General features: G+C 55.1%; 1 protein-coding gene across 3 annotated transcripts; it reads left to right on the forward strand.

The window, feature by feature from the left end:
* The first annotated feature begins 2,848 nt into the window (after positions 1-2,848).
* On the forward strand, positions 2,849-14,314 carry SLC35B2 (solute carrier family 35 member B2). Of its 3 annotated transcripts, none has more exons than XM_054022832.1 (4): positions 2,849-2,964; positions 8,335-8,528; positions 9,098-9,258; positions 12,061-14,314. In XM_054022832.1, the coding sequence occupies exons 1-4, from the start codon at positions 2,903-2,905 to the stop codon at positions 12,997-12,999; spliced, it is 1,356 nt and encodes a 451-aa protein (XP_053878807.1). In that variant the 5' UTR covers positions 2,849-2,902; the 3' UTR covers positions 13,000-14,314. The 3 variants fall into 3 exon arrangements, with proteins under 3 accessions (XP_053878807.1, XP_053878809.1, XP_053878808.1); XM_054022834.1 differs by lacking the exon at positions 2,849-2,964 and adding an exon at positions 2,988-3,148; XM_054022833.1 differs by lacking the exon at positions 2,849-2,964 and adding an exon at positions 3,921-4,989.
* Positions 14,315-18,371: the final 4,057 nt, after the last annotated feature.

Genomic DNA, 18,371 nt, shown 5'->3' on the forward strand with positions numbered 1-18,371 from the left:
AATGATGGGGTCTAAATGAGCTGCTACCACTTAAGAAAGAGATTGTAGAGTCACTGTGGATAGTTCTCTGAAAACATCTGCTCAATGTGCAGCAGCTATCAAAAAAGGTAACGATGTTAGGAACCATTTGGAAAGGGATAAATTAGAAAATATCATGCCACAAGGGTGGTATACCACCCTTGAATACTGTGTGCAGTTCTGGTTGTCCCATCTCAAATAGGATATATTAGAAATGGAAAAGGTACAGAGAAGGACAACAAAAATAATTAAGGGTATGGAACAGCTTCCATAGGAGGAGAGATTAAAAAGACTACAACTTTTCAGCTTAGAAAAGAGATGCCTAAGGGGGATATGATAAAGGTCTATAAAATCATTAATGGTGTGGAGAAAATGAATAAGGAAGTGTTATTTACCCAATGAAATGAATAGGCACCATGTTTAAAACAAAAGGATGTACTCACAATGCGCGCAGTCACCCTGTGGAACTTGTTGAGGGCATGTTGTGAAAGCTAATGCTATAATAAGATTTTTAAAAGAATTTGATAAGTTCATGGGAGGCTAGGTCCATCACTGGCTGTTAGCTAAGGTGGTCATGGACACAACCCCATGTTCTGGATGGCCCTAGCCTCGGCCTCTGACTGCCAGAAGCTGGGACTGGTTTTATCGCTTGATAGTTGCCTCCTTCTGTTCGTTCCCTTTGAAGCAGCTGGCACCAGCCACCATTGGAAGACCAGATACTCTGCTAGATGGACCATTACCCAGAATGGCCATTCTGGTGGCTAGAGGAGGAGACTGGCAGCCAGGGCTTCAGGCCTCTATCCCTCAGTTATCTCTGCAACCACTTTACTATGATCCTAGGTGAGTAAATTCCTCCTCGGTGCCTCAGCATCCTACTCTATACAATGGGGAGTGGGTAAAGCACCCTGAAATCCTGTGATTGGGCTAGGAAAGGGCAACGGCTCTTTCTTCTGTGGAGCATTTCATCTCTAGGCCACGGGTCTGAAGCCAGAGTAGGATCTGGTGCTGCTTTGGTGGCCTATGTGAAATTAGTTTGGGAAGGGCAGGGAGAGTCCTATTCCCTGAGGTTCCCATCCCCAGGGGCACTGATTGGCTCCCAGTTTGTCAGCAGTGAGGCCAGGAACTGAGTGGCTCATAAAGGCTGATTTCCCCTCTTTCCCATGGGGCAGGGCTTGGTGGGTAGGTGACACCAAGCTGCACTGGCTACAGCAGTGTGTGGATGTGGGACTCTGCCCTGGGAGGAGGAGGGAGCAAGTGATGGTTACAACCTCCTGGAAGCCCTGCTTTGTCTCCTAACAGACTGAGACTACCCTTCAGGGAGCATTCCCAGTGGGCTGTGGAGGGAGCCAAGTGCCTTTCTAAAGCAAATCCACATCAGCGTGTGCCCTTACCCCAGTTGAGCTGTTGGCCCTGGGCCACTGCCCCAGGCTGCTGGGCCAAGGTTGGGCGCAAGCTATGCTGTTCCTAGGGTGGGGTTCCATGTGCCTGCTGAGGCAGCCCCGGCTTGAGGAAGAGGGAGACAGCATTGCCTGCAGCCCAGCTCTCTGGCGAAAGGTGTGTGACTGAACTGAGAGGCGCTCCCTGCCCCAGGCATGATTCCTCATTGCAAGAGACCCCAGGTCTGCCTCCTCCTAGAGCCATAGTGAGCACTGAATCCCAGTGCAGGGTGGTGTAGGAGGCACTGGACTGAACTTTACCCCCATGTTGCCCGCATATCTCAGTACTGCCTGGAGGCAGTCTCTGCCCCTGAGGGGATCCCTCTGGCTGCAAGCGTGCTACAGCTAGTGAATGGTGGGGGTGGGCAATCTTTTGGCCTGACTGTGGCTGCTTCTGATTCATGAGCTTGTTGGCGCTGGCAAGCCCCAAGCAGCTCGTGCTAGGGGCCTGAAGGAGTCACTCCTGGAGCAGGGAGGCAGCAGGAGGCTGTTCCTGCTCCTGAAGCCTGTACCCAGCAACTGTGTAAGCTGTGTTATGCAGTGATGGATTAACGCATGGGACCACGTGGTCTGTGCCCAGGGGCCCTGGCCAATGGGGGGCCCTGGATGTGGGGGGCCAAAATATTTGGTGTCCAGGGCCCCAATAAAATTAAATCTGCTTCTACTCAGCACCCTGATACCTCACTTTGCTTCCCCCCCCCCCACTGATCATGCCCTCAAATCCCACCCACAGCCCCCTGCTGCCCTGCTCTGCACCCCCACACTCAACCCCCCCACAGTCCCCTGCTGCTCCACTCTACCCCCCCACATGCCCCACAACCCCCCCACAGTCCCCTGCTGCTCCACTCTACCCCCCCACGTGCCCCACAACCCCCCCCCCCACAGTCCCCCGCTGCTCCACTTTACCCCCCCACATGCCCCACAACCCCCCCACAGTCCCCTGCTGCTCCACTCTACCCCCCCACATGCCCCACAACCCCCCCACAGTCCCCTGCTGCTCCACTCTACCCCCCCACGTGCCCCACAACCCCCCCCCCACAGTCCCCTGCTGCTCCACTCTACCCCCCCACGTGCCCCACAACCCCCCCCACAGTCCCCTGCTGCTCCACTCTACCCCCCCACGTGCCCCACAACCCCCCCACAGTCCCCTGCTGCTCCACTCTACCCCCCCACGTGCCCCACAACCCCCCCACAGTCCCCTGCTGCTCCGCTCTACCCCCCCCACATGCCCCTCAACCCCACCCAGAGCCCGCTGCTGCCCCGCCGTTTCCCCTTCGCCGGGTCACGGGGTCGGTCGCTCCCCGCAGGCTCCTGCCCTCGGGGCCCCTCCCGGCCGCCGGGCGGCGCTGTGGGGAGCGGCGCGGCTGCGCTCTCGGCCGAGCTGCGCGGTTCCCGTCTCTGCCGCCGCCGCCGCCCGCCGAACTGGACGGAGCCGCCGCGGGGAGCTCATGGGCGCGCGGGGCGGCAGCGGAGCCGCGCGCACCGGCCCGGCCGGCAGCATGGGCCGCAGGTGGGGGCGAGGGCTCCGGGGGGAGTTGGATCCCGCCGGCCGTAGCGCTGGCTCCGTGCCCGGGCCCCTGTAGGGGAGCGGCCGGCCCGGCCCGAGCCCCACTTGCACAGCAGGTTTGGGAAGGGCTGTGGGGCAGCCGCCTCCTGCAGCGGGGCTCAGCCCGGGGTCGGGGGCAGGCTCCCCGGTGAGTGCCCCCGATCGGCTGCTGTGGGAGGCGGGATCGGGCTGGGCTCTGCTGCAGGGCTGTGCGGCTCCAGGGTGCTGGGCAGAGCCAAGCCCCTCCTGGAGCGGGGCGATCAGCCTGGATCTGGGTTCCCGGCTGTCACCCTCCCAGCACGTCCCAGTACAGCAGCCCCTGGGGTGGGAGCGGGAGCGGGACCGGGACCCTAGCGCTGCTTCCTGCCCCGGACACAAATAGGTGGTTGGGAAGCTGCCCGAGGCAGGGCTGGCATTTGCCTGGAGTGACCGGTGAATAGATTAGCCCATGCGGGCCCTTTCCCTGAGCCACGTCTTGGCCCAACCCTGAATTGGGGAAGTGGGCAGCACGGACTTGCTTGGGAACAGCGCAGGGCATCTGCCTCTGGCCTGCAGGGTCCTTGTGGCCGGGTGTGCCGAGGATGAGATCTTTATTAGAAACAATCCCTAAGCAGCGCCCTGGCTTTGAGGTAGAGCCCCCCAGAGGCAGGTGGCATTGAGCCAGTGAAGAGGTTTCTCACTGGAAGTTGCCTATGGTCACTGGTGTGTGTGGTGTAGGTACTATGCTTTCTAAGGGAGCTTGGTGTCTGCATGGCCTGCAGGGTCTGGGTCTCACTGGGCAAATTGGCTATGTTCATCCACCCAGTGGGAGTTCCCATCCCACCCAACGGACGAGCCATAGCCCCTGGATTTCTACAGCAGACTGACCTTGACAGAGCCTGATCTGCCAGCAGCATGGAGCCTGGAGGGGGACGCAATTGGGAGGCAGCGAGCAGGTTTCAGGGAGTCTGCCAAGCATGGCTGGTATTAGACTCATTAGGACCCACGGCAGAAAGCCCCACTGTGCAGGACTGCAGCGCCAGGGCCCCAAGCCCCACCACCCGGGGCTAACGCCGAAGCCTGAGCAACTTAGCTTCGCGATGCCCCCTGTGGCATGGGGCCCTGGGCAGTCGCCCTGCTTGCTATCCCCTAATGCTGGTCTTAGCAGAAAACCAGTTGTTGTGGCACAGGTGGGCCGTGGAGTTTGTATAGCATGTTGGGGGTCCTCAGAAAGGAAAAGGTTGAGAACCCCTGTGCTGAAGGAAGGAGTAATTCAAGGGATCCTCCTAAGAATGGCTCCTCTGGTGGTATATAACACCTAGATCAGGACTGGCTGGAGCTAGATTTCCCTGGGCTCAGCCGTCATTCAGACTTTAGTCTCCAAGCTTTTCCCTCCTCCTAGGGTATTCTCCAGGGTCCCCATGGCCTGGCTAGGACTCTCCCAGGCCTGATCACTGCAAAGGGGCAGCTTTTTTCAAAAGAGCTCAGCATGCTCATTTGTGGCCAGATGGTCAAGTGCTCAGCTCCCACTGAGGAACCAGAGTCCGGAGCATATTTTCTGTAGCACTCCATTCCCACTGTGATGCTTATGGCCTGATTTTCTATAAGGCACTGAGCCCTTTTGGAAAATCTGGCCCTAATAGACAAATAAAAAAAGACCGAATGCTGGTAACTTGGCACCACCTGTTAGTTCGGGGGTGGAGGAGCCTAACCCTCCCCACCCCCCAACCTTTGAAGCAAGAAATGTTCCCCACCAGATCAGAGTGCCCCCTCACATGCCAGAGAAGCCCAAGGCCTCCTGGAGCCAGGCCCTTCCCTTGTTGACTGAGTGATGTTGACACCCTCTGTTCCACCACCGCAGGAGTGTCCTGCTGGTAATACTCTGCACAGGGAGCTAGATAAAGTCTGCCAAGTTCACCGTGGCCCTGAAGGCTGCTGAGGGAGAGACTTGTTGCAGCCCATGCGTCCCCCTCCAGGCTCCATGCTGCTGGCAGATCAGGCTCTGTCAAGGTCAGTCTGCTGTAGAAATCCAGGGGCTATGGCTCGTCCGTTGGGTGGGATGGGAACTCCCACTGGGTGGATGAACATAGCCGGTCATGTGATCTCCCAGTCCCCCAAAGAATTGAAGAAAAGTTGCTGCAATGGCACTGACATCTGGTTTGGCCTCTTTAAATAGGCACCAACAGTGGTGTCAGGAGTGAGGGGCATGGGTGGAGCTGCATGTGGGGAGCCCAGCGTGAGGATAGCAGGAGGCTGTGGGTCAGGATTATGGGGCACTGGCTGAGCTGGGGGTGGGGGGAACCAGGGCTGGAACAGCAGGGTGGGGACTGCAGGTTGTGACCGAGGAACTGTGTGAGGAGCCCACGGGGCAGGGGATTTGTTTGTTCTAAGGGTTCCTCTCTCCCCTTCCCTGTAGTCTTAGAGTTGAGCTAGGTTAGGTGGGTTTTACTCTGCACAGAAGGGTCTTTCCCGACTCCTAGTCCAGGGCCCAAGTGCTGAGGTGCCTGAAAGGCTAAGTTAGAAACTCCAGGGGAAGGGGAGGGTCAGGGGCTCTGTCCCGCCCTGGCTTTGGGATTGTGCGTCAGAAAGCTGCCCCTTCTCTGGGAAGGGGAACAGTAGCTGGGTTTGTCCTCCCAATTTCCTGGCCGCTCTGTGGGCCTGAGCCTATGAAAGCTCCTTTCATGCCTGGTGAGTGCTGCCGAGCTCTGGCTCTGTGGTGCTACCTGTAACACTAGCCACCCTGTTGGAGAGGGGAGGGACCTGGTGCGTGGAACTGTCTGGCGGGACCTGCTAGCTAAAGGGATAGAGCGAGCCATTGTCCTGCTGCAACCTCCCCTTCACTTTGGGCCTGGGATACCAGAGCTGTTACTCCTCCCACGGGGGCTTGGAGGGGGCCAGGGAGGTATCATCAGACACCACCCAACTACCAAACCGTTTATCACTCACCCTCTCTGAAATCTTCCCAGCCCTAGGGATTATCAGTGGTGGAGGCTGGCCTTAGCTCTCTCCCTGGCTGACCCCTCCTGCTATCCTCAGCACAGGTGCTGGTCCAAGTATCAGGTGGGAGGGATATACCCTGTCTGCTAGCCCCGACCCCACTCCTGCAGTTCAATGTAGTTTAAATCTGACCTCAGTGAAGCAGGGGGCACTTCTCTGCTGGCCCCACCCCAGTGCCCAAGGTACCATGGCCACTGTGATCAATGAGGATTTAATTCAGAATGAGGACAATTCAGACAAGTTAGGTGTGGGGGGGTGTATGTAGTTTCACCCCAGATGCTTACGGTTGGGCCAAGGGGTTAACGTACAAGAACCCCGTGTGTGTGTCCCTTGCTGCAGGAGATGCTAATGAGGGGAGCAGAGGTGGGATTTCTGTGGGATGGTGCTAAGTCAGTGATGCCCTCAATGTCGCTAGCAAGAACCTAGCCTGCACAGAAATGTTCTCAGGCCCCTCTTCCTTAGGGACACCAGGGTTATCGAACTGTTTCCCTGCTATGTCAGCACCCAGCATGTGATAATGTGAACCAGACAGCCCCAGAGAGGAGCAGCAGTTTGAACTTCTCTGGGCTGAGAGTTTCTGTATTGTTAGTCACATGAGGGAGGGAATTTTCTGCTCAGATTGCGGTGTCTGTCTTGACAAGGTCCTTAGAGTTTGGGTGTCCCTTTCTCAAGGCTGTTTGGGGAAGGGAAATGCCCCCCAGGCCTTTCCCTGAGAGGGAAAGGAGAGGTTGTAGGTGGTGGGATGTCAAAGGCAACTTTCTTTCCTGTCTTTAAGGCCCTGTTACTGATATAGACTCTAGGCTGCTATGGGTTAAATTTATATCCATGATCCCCATAGCCCTGATACTGAGGGTCCTCAATGGAGGCTCCCTAGAGGACCCATCAATGCATCTTTGTTATAATGAACACTTTACTCTTCTCTGGCCACTTCCATGAGAGGACCCCGCAGCTCTTGACATTAATTCAGCCTCACAGCCCCTATCATCATTCCTGTTTTACAACCAGGGAAACGGAGGCGTAAGCCGGGGAAGGGACTTGCCCAAGGCCACAGATTAAATCAGTAGTTGCCAGGAATAGAACCCAGGAGTCCTGACCCCCCCAGTGCCCTGATCTAACTTAATAGGCGGCTCTGACCCAGTCTAATTGCTGTGGGCAGGTGTGTGTATAGGAAGTCATCATTTGGGGGATGCAGTGACTCCAGCATCCGCTGACCCAGATCTCCACCTTGCATGCAGGCCTTGTTCCTGTTCTTGTAATGTAACGCTGTCCCAGGAGATGAGGTGGAGGTGAGGGCGATGCTGGGCCTATCCCATGTGGGGGAGAACCCCAGTTGGTCCCTGTGGACCCCTACTGTGTTAATGGTGGCAGATTGGTGACTAAGCCGGTGTGGTGTGAATGCTGGATACTCCCAAGGAGGGTGGTATTAAAATCCCCACCTCATATGCCTATGGGAAAGTTCCTGAGCCCAGATGCTCTCTCTGGCATTGAGGATGAGCCTTGGAGATTGGAGAGCCTCTCAGCTCTAGCGAATGGCCTTGCACATTCTAAGCTCTGTGTGTCCCGTCAGCACCTTCCCCACCTCCCCCTGCTGCAGCAGGATGTGAGGGGGAGCTCCCAGCTGGGCCCTCCCCTGAGCCACTGCAGTTGTTTGCTTTACAGGAAGGTGCTGAAACAGGAGCTGCAGAGCGGGAGCTGCTGCTTCCATTTCGTGGCTCCCCCCTCCCCCCCCAGTAAAAGTGCAGCTGAAGGTGAAACACCTGCCAGTGATAGCCCCAAAGAGGAAAAGCATTTGGAGCTGGTGTGTGTGTAAAGCCGTGTCACTAGCACCATCCAAGACACTCCGAGAGCCTGAACATTCAGAGCTGCAAACGCCCTGGCTCCTAAAACCCGAGCAAACAACATTCCTTTCTCTTGTGCCCTTGACCTCCAAGCGCCCTGCACACTGGAGTTGCTTTACCCGCCCCCAAAACGTAGCCACCTCTGGGGGTGGACGCAACAACTGTTTGACAGTCTCACACCAACACCCGACGAGAAGGGAGGAAGACTCCTGTACCCAATTGAAACTGGGGAGGCGTTTAGGGAGGCTGAATGGAATTTAGCTGGGACGCACTTCAAACCACTGAGAAGTTTTCCCCTGTTCCCTGGTGACTTACACCAATGTTCCATTTGGGCTGAACTTTGATCACAGTGTCGCGTGTTGAAGGTGCACTTGGGTAACTCCCAAAGCAGGGGGAGGGGACCTTACACTCCCAGCTTGCCTCTGACTTGGTGACTGGGAAGGTGGAAGGAATCCTGGTATTGCTGGCTGGGCCACTGGCCCCCCTGCAGCTCACCGCCTGGATTGCCTTCTCTTGGCAGGTTGTGCCTGGCTGTCGTGCTGGCCGCTCTCCCCACCATGGCTGCCAATGAAGTGGTATCGGCCGCCTTACAGGACTCCTGGGGGGACTTCTGGCTCTTCCGTTTCTTCCTTAATGCTGCGGGCTATGCGAGCATCATGGTGCCAGGGTTTCTGCTCATCCAGTACTTCAAGAGAAAGAATTACCTGGAGACAGGTAAGAGGGGACCAATGCACCTCAATTCCAACTCCGTCTCCCTGGGCTCACCTCAGACCTCTGCCAATGCACCTCAGTTCCAACCCCCAGCTCCTCTACCTCTCTGCTGTTCCAGCCCCTTGCAGAGCTCTCTCGTTGCTTCAGTGACAGCTAGGAGCTACCCGGAGACAGCCAAATTCATCTAGCTCATCTCCACGGCTTTATCTCAACAGTGACCACTGTGGCTGTTTCCTGTTAGATATTCTGGAATCTGTTAGAGCAAACGGTATAGGGCACTGTGGGTAATGCGCAGAGCCCCTCAGATCTGCAAACGGGTGAGCTCTCAGCTCTGGGCGCCTGCCTACTGTCTGTTCTCAGCTGGGAAGGGCCCTGTTGGCAAAGAGGGATTGGAGGTGTGAGTGAGCCAATTGAAGGTGCTTTACAGATACAGGCCACAGAAGGCCCCAGACTCTACCTTGGCACAGCCCAGACAGGTTGGTGGGTGGGTTAGCACTGGCAGGGGGGTTTGGGAGGGAAGAAAGCTTCCCTCCTGAGTTAACGTGACCTCCCTGGTTCTCTCAACCCTCCAGGCCGTGGCATTTGCTTCCCCGTCATCAAGTCGTGTGTCTTTGGCAGCGAGGCCAAGTCCGCACACCCAGATGACATCTCCCTGGCGGCCCGGAATGAGACCATGGAGTCCTCGACGGCCCAGCAGATCCTCAAGCTGCTCTTCTGTGCTGCTGGCCTTCAGGTAGAGCCCTGACATGTTCATGGCCATCCTGCCGTGGGGCGGAGATGGAGCAATGACCTGGCACAAGTTGCCAGTTGGTGGCCTCAAGAGACTGAGTCCCAGCATCCAGTGTTCTCATGGAGTTTTGCTTGGCAGCATTGCATGGTGGGACACGTAGTCTCTGTGGGGCACTCCTTTTTTGTGTGCTCCAGGCTGCTTGCCAGGGTGGCCCTTTGAGGGTCTTGGAGAGCCATTCAGACAATGTCTGGTGGGCTGGAAGCTATTGTCTGTCTGCTCTGTGCTCTCCGCACACCTGAATGGGTGAGTTACTGCCATTTAGAACTGGTTTTTGAATTTCGTTCTGGCCCTCCCACAGTGTTTCATGCATCAGAGCACTATACAGTTTAACCCGTGTTCTCACCTCTGGGGCTGGAATGTCCTAAACTCAGGCTCTGCCCCAGGTAGATTTTATTAGGAAACTGAAAAAAATCTCTCCAGTGTTTGAGTTCAGCTGAGATGAATAGGAAACTGTGATCCTGCTTCTTTGAGTCATAGCTACAGGAAAAATGCCCGAAATGCTGCCTGAACAATGAGGGGAGGGACTGCCTCGTGATGGAGGCACTGGATGAGGACTCAGGAGATCAGCGTTCAGTTCCTGGTTCTGTCACAGACTCACTGTGTGATTTAGGGCAAGTCACTTTCTCTCTCTGTATGTCAGTTTCCCAGCAGTACAGTGGGAGGTAGGAGAATAACTCCATTTTGTCTGTGAGGAGCTCCAATACTGTGGCAGCAGGGCCATATAAGTACCTTGATGGACAGATGATAGTCCTCACAGAGGGCAGTTTCCTCTGCTGGGTTTGCAATTAGAATTGGTTTTGATTTAAGAAACGACCTAGGAAACCAAAGGCAAAAACCTGTGTTAATGCACCATCAAGGCTGCGGAGTTAAAGAGCAGGAACTGCAGTGTGAAGGTTCCACCGGAAGGATCGTGGGCACATCTTTGCCATGTTGTCTATTCCTGTTTTTCTGGTTGAACGGGCAGCTTAATACAGAACTGTTTATCTTGTGAAGTGTATCCCATAAAGTGTACTAGGGTGGAGTTAATGCGACTGCTGGGACACTTGCTTTGCCATTTCCTCATAGACTCATAGACTTTGAGGTCAGAAGGGACCATTATGATCATCTGGTCTGACCCCCTGCATGCTGCAGGCCATAAAACCGTCCCTACCCCTTCCCTGGACTCTGCTGTTGAAGTCCCCAATCCTGTTTTTAGTGACTTCAATCGGCAGAGACCCTCCTGCTAGAGATCCCTGCCCCATGCTGCGGAGGAAGGCGAAAAACCTCCAGAGGCTCAGCCAATCTGCCCTGGAGGAAAATTCCTTCCCGACCCCAAATATGGCGATCAGTAAGACCCCGAGCATGTAGGCAAGAGTCTCTAGCCTGACCCTTGTTGGCCATTATACTATTTACCTACCATTGCTTGGTTTTCCTTGGCTACTATGTTTTACCATTAAACCATTCCCTCCATAAACTTATCTAACTTAATCTTAAAACCAGACAGGTCCTTCGCCCCCACCGTTTCCCTCGGAAGGCCGTTCCAATATTTCACCCCTCTGACGGTCAGAAACCTACGTCTAATTTCAAGCCTGAACTTCCCCACGGCCAGTTTATATCCATTCGTTCTCGTGTCCACATTAGTACTAAGCTGGAATAATTCTTCTCCCTCCCTTGTATTAATCCCTCTAATATATTTAAAGATAGCAATCATATCCCCCCTCAGCCTTCGCTTTGTCAGACTAAACAACCCAAGCTCCTCTAGTCTCCTTTCATACGACAGGTTTTCCATTCCTCTGATCATCCTAGTGGCCCTTCTCTGCACCCGTTCCAGTTTGAGTTCATCCTTTTTAAACATGGGAGACCAGAACTGCACACAGTACTCCAAATGAGGTCTCACCAGCGCCTTGTACAACGGAAGCAGGACCTCCTTATCCCTACTAGATATACCTCGCCTAATGCATCCCAAGACAGCATTGGCTTTTTTCACCGCCACGTCACATTGTCGACTCATAGTCATCCTGCGGTCTACAAGGACCCCTAGGTCCTTCTCCTCTTCCGTTACTTCTAACCAATGCATCCCCATCTTGTATCTAAAATTGTTATTAGTCATCCCCAAATGCATCACCTTGCACTTTTCACTATTAAATTTCATCCTATTTCTGATACTCCAATTCACAAGCTCATTCAAGTCTCCCTGCAGGATATCCCTGTCCTCCTCCGAATTTACAATGCCTCCCACCTTCGTATCATCCGCAAACTTTATCAGCCCACTCCTGCAATCGGTTCCGAGGTCAGTTATAAATAGATTAAATAAAATGGGTCCCAAAACCTGTGTTGTTTGAGATTGTGGCTATGCACTCGAGAGCCGGAACAGGTTTTTCATTGGGTATTTACAGCCTTAACTGTAGGGGGAGCTGCCCTTGGGTGGAGAGTGCTCTCCAGATCTGTGCGTAATGAAATGCTGCCCATTGATCCCTCTGCACACAGCGGGGCAGGAGCCAGGCTGATTTCTCCCCTGGCTCTCTGGTGGGGGCAGTAGGAGTGAGGATGAAGTGGCTGGGCAGGCCGGTTCACTGCTCCCCAGCTGGATGTGGTGGTGGCAGGCACCATCTCTTTGCTGGGTGCATTGGGTATGCAGGAGTGGGGCCTGGTCCCTGCTGGGTGCAAATGGAGAGATGCTCAGACAGGACTGTTCCTCCTTGCGTGCGGTGGCTGCTGGCTGCCATCCCTACTCCTCACTCGCCCTCTGCTCTTTGTGCCTTGCAGGCTTCCTACCTGACGTGGGGCGTCCTCCAGGAGCGGGTCATGACCCGAACATATGGGGCCACCGAGACAGATCCTGGTGAGAAGTTCAAAGATTCCCAATTCCTCGTCTTCATGAACCGGATCCTGGCCTTCACCGTAGCCGGCCTGTACTGTGCCCTGACCAAGCAGCCGCGCCACGGCGCCCCCATGTACAAGTATTCCTTTGCCTCACTCTCCAACATCCTCAGCAGCTGGTGCCAATATGAGGCACTCAAGTACATCAGCTTCCCTACCCAGGTGCTGGCCAAGGCCTCCAAGGTGATCCCGGTCATGCTGATGGGCAAGCTGGTGTCGCGCAAGAGCTACGAGTACTGGGAGTACCTGACGGCGGTGCTTATCTCGGTGGGGGTCAGCATGTTCCTGCTCTCCAGCGCCCCCACCAAGCACCTCTCCACCGTCACCACCTTCTCAGGGGTGGTCCTCCTGGCCGGCTACATCGTCTTCGACAGCTTCACCTCCAACTGGCAGGACGCCCTCTTCACCTACAAGATGTCCCCGGTGCAGATGATGTTTGGGGTGAACGTCTTCTCCTGCCTCTTCACAATGGGCTCGCTTCTGGAGCAGGGCGCCCTGCTGGAGTCGGCCCGCTTCATGGCCCGCCACTCCGAGTTCGCGGCCCATGCCATGCTGCTGTCCATCTGCTCCGCCTTTGGCCAGCTCTTCATCTTCTACACCATCAATCAGTTTGGGGCGGCCGTCTTCACCATCATCATGACGCTGCGCCAGGCTTTTGCCATCCTGCTCTCCTGCCTCATCTACGGGCACGCCATCACCGTGGTGGGCGGGCTGGGTGTGGCCGTGGTCTTTATGGCTCTCTTCCTGCGCGTCTATGCCCGCAGCCGCATGAAGAAGCGTAGCAAGAAGCTGCCCGCCGGCGAGGTCCCAGTGCAGAAGGTTTAGGGGCCATGGGACAGACCATGCCCTCCTCCCCTCTCCCACTGCAGGGCACTTGCTTTATTTCTCTTCTCTTCGTGAACCTATTGAGGAGAGGAGGAGAAACAATGACTCCCTTTGCCAACTGCTTTTCCTGGACAAGGAGCTGGAGAGGGCTTGGAGGAAGCGAGGTGCTTTCTGGGCCTCCACCACACCTTTCTCCTGTTGCCTTAATAGGTCTGAGTATTTCACTTCCCTGAGATCACCCCAGGAACAGAGCAGGGGGCAGGTCTAGTTCCCAGGAGTGCAGCGGGGTTAACTCCTGCCCTAGCTCCATCTGGTACTCGGGGCTTCTCTTGAAGATTATTTATGAACAAGGGAGCTTTATTCCCTGGCACTTTCTTGTCTCCAGCTTCACTCCCCATTTCTTTCCTCACTACAGAGCCGATAGTAAGAGAACGGCAAGAAAACACTATCATTTTTCTTTACAAATACGTATGATTGAGAGAGAAGCTCCAGTCTCAGCCTGCCCCAGCAGCAGGTGGTGTAGGGAGCAGGGCAGGAGTGCTGGCTGGACCGGGGGGCAGCTCTCAGCTACATCAGTCCCTGCCTTTCCCAGCAGGAGGCGTTGTAGGGAACGGGGCAGGAGCATGGGGCCTCCCTAGCTACATTGCTACACAGCAGCTCTTTTACCAGCCCTGGTATGCAGTCTGGATTTGTGGCAGGTGCCTCTTGAAGAGTAGCCTTGTCCTTGCTGGCTTGGCAGGTCATGCACTACGCTGCCCCTGCTGGGAGCCTTCTCCATTTCTGTCTCCTGGCCTGGCCCTTCTGCTCCATTCTGTTCGCGTTTTGTGCTGCTTTTCCTTTCTTGTTTACGTTTACTCTTGTCATAGGTTTGAACTAGAACTCCCAGGATCCCCTAAGGGCGCTTTCTGCTCTCTGGCTTCGGGGATTTATAATTGGCTCCTGCCCTTCAGAAAAGCACAAAGATCCCCTTCCTGGGATATCCCTCCTCGTTTCTCCTTTTTCCTGCCAGCAGGAGGTGCCAGCACCAGCCCACTCAGCAGCCTAGCTAGGGCTTTGTGGTACGCAGCGGTCCCGGAGACAGGACAAAGCCCAGCCCAGCTCAGGTTCCTTTTCCCTGCACATGGCTGTTCTCAATCCTGGATGCAGGGAGCCACTTGCCCTGGCTCCACCTCGGGAACCTGGGTTTGACCCAGTAACGGTTTTGTTTCCAAACAGACCAGGCCCCCCCATCTGCTAGGGGAATGGTTTGGGTACTTTTAAAATGCAACTTGGTCTCTTTTTATTTTATTAAATTAAAAAGCTGCTGCAAACAGTGCCCCGGGGTGGACTGTTGGGGTCTGAATGCTCTTGGGGGCGGTGGGAAGGCACTGCTCCCGGGAGCTCTCTGGCTAGGGACTTTGATGCAGTTGTGGCTGAAGGGTGCACACTGACTTTCTCACCCCCCTCCCCCTGGGGAGGCAGGGTAGCATTATTAGCCCCAGCCTACAGATGGGGGAACAGGCCCAGGGTGTTGCCTGGATGGACCCTGGTATTGAACCCAGCTCTCCTGAGTTCTAGTCCAGGGCAGAGCCAGGTTCTGGGGGTTGGGCTCACACTGTGTCCCAACCTGAGCCCTCTGCACATGCCGGCTGCTCACTGTCCCTGTTTGTGTGGCTGGGAGGGCAGCTGTTAGCTCTCTGTGCCCTGAGTCTGGCTGCATAAATGTCTTGTTCTTGGGCAGTACGCTCTGGTCAGCCTGCCTGTAGGTTCAGCCATGGCCTCTTCTAGCTCTACCTTCCACTGGTGAGTAGGCGCCACTCTATGCCCTGCTGAGCGCCTGCCACCCAGCGTCTCCATTGCTGTAACAGGCCGTAAGGGAGTAAAGCCTTCATGGAGCTGTGTGCTGTGCCAAACCCCAGCTTCAGACCCTCCACCCTAGAGGAGGAAGGTGTGGGGAGCATGGTCCCTCCTCCCGCTGTGGGGAGCAGTTAGTCAAGAGTCAGCAGGATGGGAAGCTGTTTGAAGGAGAGCCAGGGACTAGCCTCCCTGCTAGGCTAACGCTGTTCCATAAAAGTGCTCAGATGACTGTTCACTTGTGGTCACCTGCTCTCAGAAAGGATTGAGCAGCGAGCGAGGGGGTCAGAGCTGGGTGACAAGAATACTCAGCAACTGGGAGAGCTGAAAAGCGAGGATATGAGTGGTCTATAAAAGGTAGGTTGGCCATTGCTCTTCAACCTTTGTCATAACATCAGAGCCAGGAGCTACTCTGACAGGTGCTAAATTCAAAATGGATGAAAGGAGACACTCAGGTAGTGACTGTTAGTCTGTGGAACTCACTGCCACAATATTCTACAGTGGCGAAGAGCATAGCAGAATTCAGAAAAGGAGCAGGCATTTGTATGGCTAATGAGAACTGCCCCATTCAGACTGCCGGTTAAAAATAGAAAGGAGATAAACCCCTCTGCTTCAGAGCATATGCCAGCCACTGCCTGGTGGTATGTAGGGAGAGACTGCCCCTGTGGGCATGTTATCCTTTCTGTGTGTTTTTGTTTTTTTTTAAATCTTTTCCACTGAAGCATCTGGCACTGCCCATTGTCAGAGACAAGAATCCAGTGTGAGAACACCTGTTTGCTAAGGTACAACTTCCACTGCTTTCTCCCTCAGCCACCTCTGCCATGGTGCAGTTGTGCAAACTAGAGCAGGTCCCTTGCAGTTGGTAGTAATAAATAGCCTGTCTGCCATACCATGCACTGCCAGGGCGAGAGCAGCTACTTTAGAAACGACACCTCTCAGAGGGGGACACTACCAACCTGTCCCCAGCTCAGTGCCCCTTCCTAGATGTTGGGAAACTGCAGGGCAGTAACAGAATGGTGGAGGGCAGCCTGGGATGGTGGGTTGCCCAGAACAAATGCTGTAGAACAGGGGAGGGATTAGGTATAGGGGTGGTTTTGCCCACCTTGGTTGACCCCCTCCACTTTGCCCCTGAAAAAAAAAAAAGGGGGGGGGGGAGGTGAGTGGGTACCAGTTCAAGTTTTGTTGAAAGGGGGAGGTGATTGTTTTTGGAATGGGTCCTTTTTTTTCACATGCAAAAATATTTTTTGTTTGAAGAACATTGGCCTGCTCGTCCACATGACTGCCGGGCCAGGGATGCTGTTCAGCACAAGCCCCAGAATGTCTGGATGTGCCCCACAGCTGCTAGCCTTTAATGTAATAGTGGGGGGACTACAACTCCCAGCATGCAAGGCAGCCCACAAGCCCCAGGGCCATACTCTGGGGCACAGCCCCTGTTGCATGCTGGGAGCTGTAGGCTCTGCCCCTTTGTGTTGAAGATGGAGATTGCTCCATTTTGTGCAAATATCACCCAGGCTGTGGCTCCTGCCAAGTAACCAACAAAGCACTTGGCTCAAGTGCCCTCTCTCCCAGCCTTGTGGACAGAGTTACTGGGGGCTGCAGCTGGGGTAGGTATAAGTGCACTGGGCACTAATGCCCTCTTAGGACAAAAACTTGCAAAACTCCTGTTAAGCCCCCACAAACCTGCAGGCAGCTGTGGCCAACCCCTCTCCCAACTATGCACCCAGCCTCCATATAACTTCCAGACCTGACAGAAGAACAGGAGTACTTTTTGCGGATACAGACTAACACAGCTGCTACTCTGAGACCTGACAGAGTTCTTCTCCCGCCTGTGACCTGGTCACTGCTCCCCCACTTCCATCCTGGTAGCTAGGAGCAGGAGACGGGTGTCTATAGCCCTGCTATATCCACAGCCCAGAAGCAAATGGTGGGAAGGACCTGCTGAGCAGAGGCAGGTTCTGGAGTTGCAGCATGTGGGGCCTGGTTGGGAAGCTGGGCCAGCTGTATGGTAGGATGTAGAGACCAACCAAGCACAGAAATGGGAGGGGAGGTAACCACCAGCCCCCTACTGCTAAAGCTCCTGCCCCTCCCATTGAGGGCAAGGCTGGACTTTTCCCACAACTTCTCCCTTTACACACCAAGCAACAATCAGATCAATTAGCCCATCACAGCTGCCCTCTGACCACCAGCAGCCCTGATGATTGTGAGGTAGTGCAACAGGGGAGGCCAGAGCCTAGCAAGGTCCAGCAGCTGCCAGCACCCTCCCATAAGCTGGCTCTGCTCCTGAAGGCACATCCATCTGAGTTGGGTCCTGGCTCATTCTATCCCCCAGGGAGGAAGGGGCAGCCTGAGAATGCTCTGGCAGCTGTGATTGTACAGCAAGCAAGGGCAGGGTTTACAGGGAGAGAATTGACCCGCAGGAGCTACATCTCTCCAGAGTGCACTGGCTCCAATACTGGGCCTTGGCAGGAGGAGGGTGCCAATCTGTGGCAAGGTTGGAGTCCTACACCTCTTCCACCCCCTTGGAGAGAAGCACAGGGACCCTCCCTGCCCAGGAGCAGCTCTCCAGGCTGCCAGGTGGCCATGGGCTCCATTAGGCCTCCTGCTGAAGACAGCAAGTCAAGTCAGATCTGGTGCTTCCTCTGCACATGTGTTCCAGGACCAAGATCACCAGAGCTGAGGGAGCCTAGGAGAACACAGAAGCTCTTCCACAGTGTAGTTTTTAGACTACCCAGGCAGGGAAAGCAGCTGCTAGCTCAGCCATCACCTCAGAGGGTCCAGGTCAGCCCAGAGCACAACAGGAAGAAAGCCCCTGAACTCCAGCTCCATTAAGGACATTGCTACTTGTGCACTGGATTAGGGGTGTGCAAATTGGAATGGGATCTAAGAAAGTTCCTGGGGAGAGTAGGCTGAGGGCACAGGTTGCTGCCCAAAGACTTAGGGTAGTGTAGACTAGCTCCATTGTTGAGACAAGACTTGCGCAAATCTCAGCAGAGGCAGGACTCCTGATTCTGCCTTGGCCTTCCATAGCATTTGCACATGTGCAGCTGCCCCCTACCCATTGCTGAAAAAGGCAGAGGTGAGCTTACCCAGCTCCTCAGGAAGCCACTGTCAAAGTGAGGTAGGTGCCCTCCACATGGGAAGCTGGAGGGTAAGCAAGAGAGCAGGACTCGAAGTGGCTAAGAGCAGCCAAGACAAAGGAAAGGAACTGCCTTCCCTTTCAAGGACATGCCCAGTTCCCTGCACTTGGCACACAGCCTGAAGTTTAGCAGGTGCTACTCTAGCAGCCAGATATACATGCCAAGCAGGGGCAACAGCATTGCACGCCCCAGCCTCAGCTCCTGCTCCAGGGCAGGGGCTATTAGTGCTTGAGGCTGCAACTGCTCTGAGCAGTTCTCTTTGAGAGAGAGCAGGGCCTTGAATGCAGCACTCAGCTGCCACCAAGCACTGCTCTCCCCAACTGGTCCCAGTCTCCCCCACACCTGCCATCACTCCCTTTGGGTGCTGCAGGGACTCCCAACATAACCCAGACAAGGCAGCCG

This window comes from Malaclemys terrapin, chromosome 3, assembly GCF_027887155.1.
Source record: "Malaclemys terrapin pileata isolate rMalTer1 chromosome 3, rMalTer1.hap1, whole genome shotgun sequence".
Taxonomy (NCBI): Eukaryota; Metazoa; Chordata; order Testudines; family Emydidae; genus Malaclemys; species Malaclemys terrapin.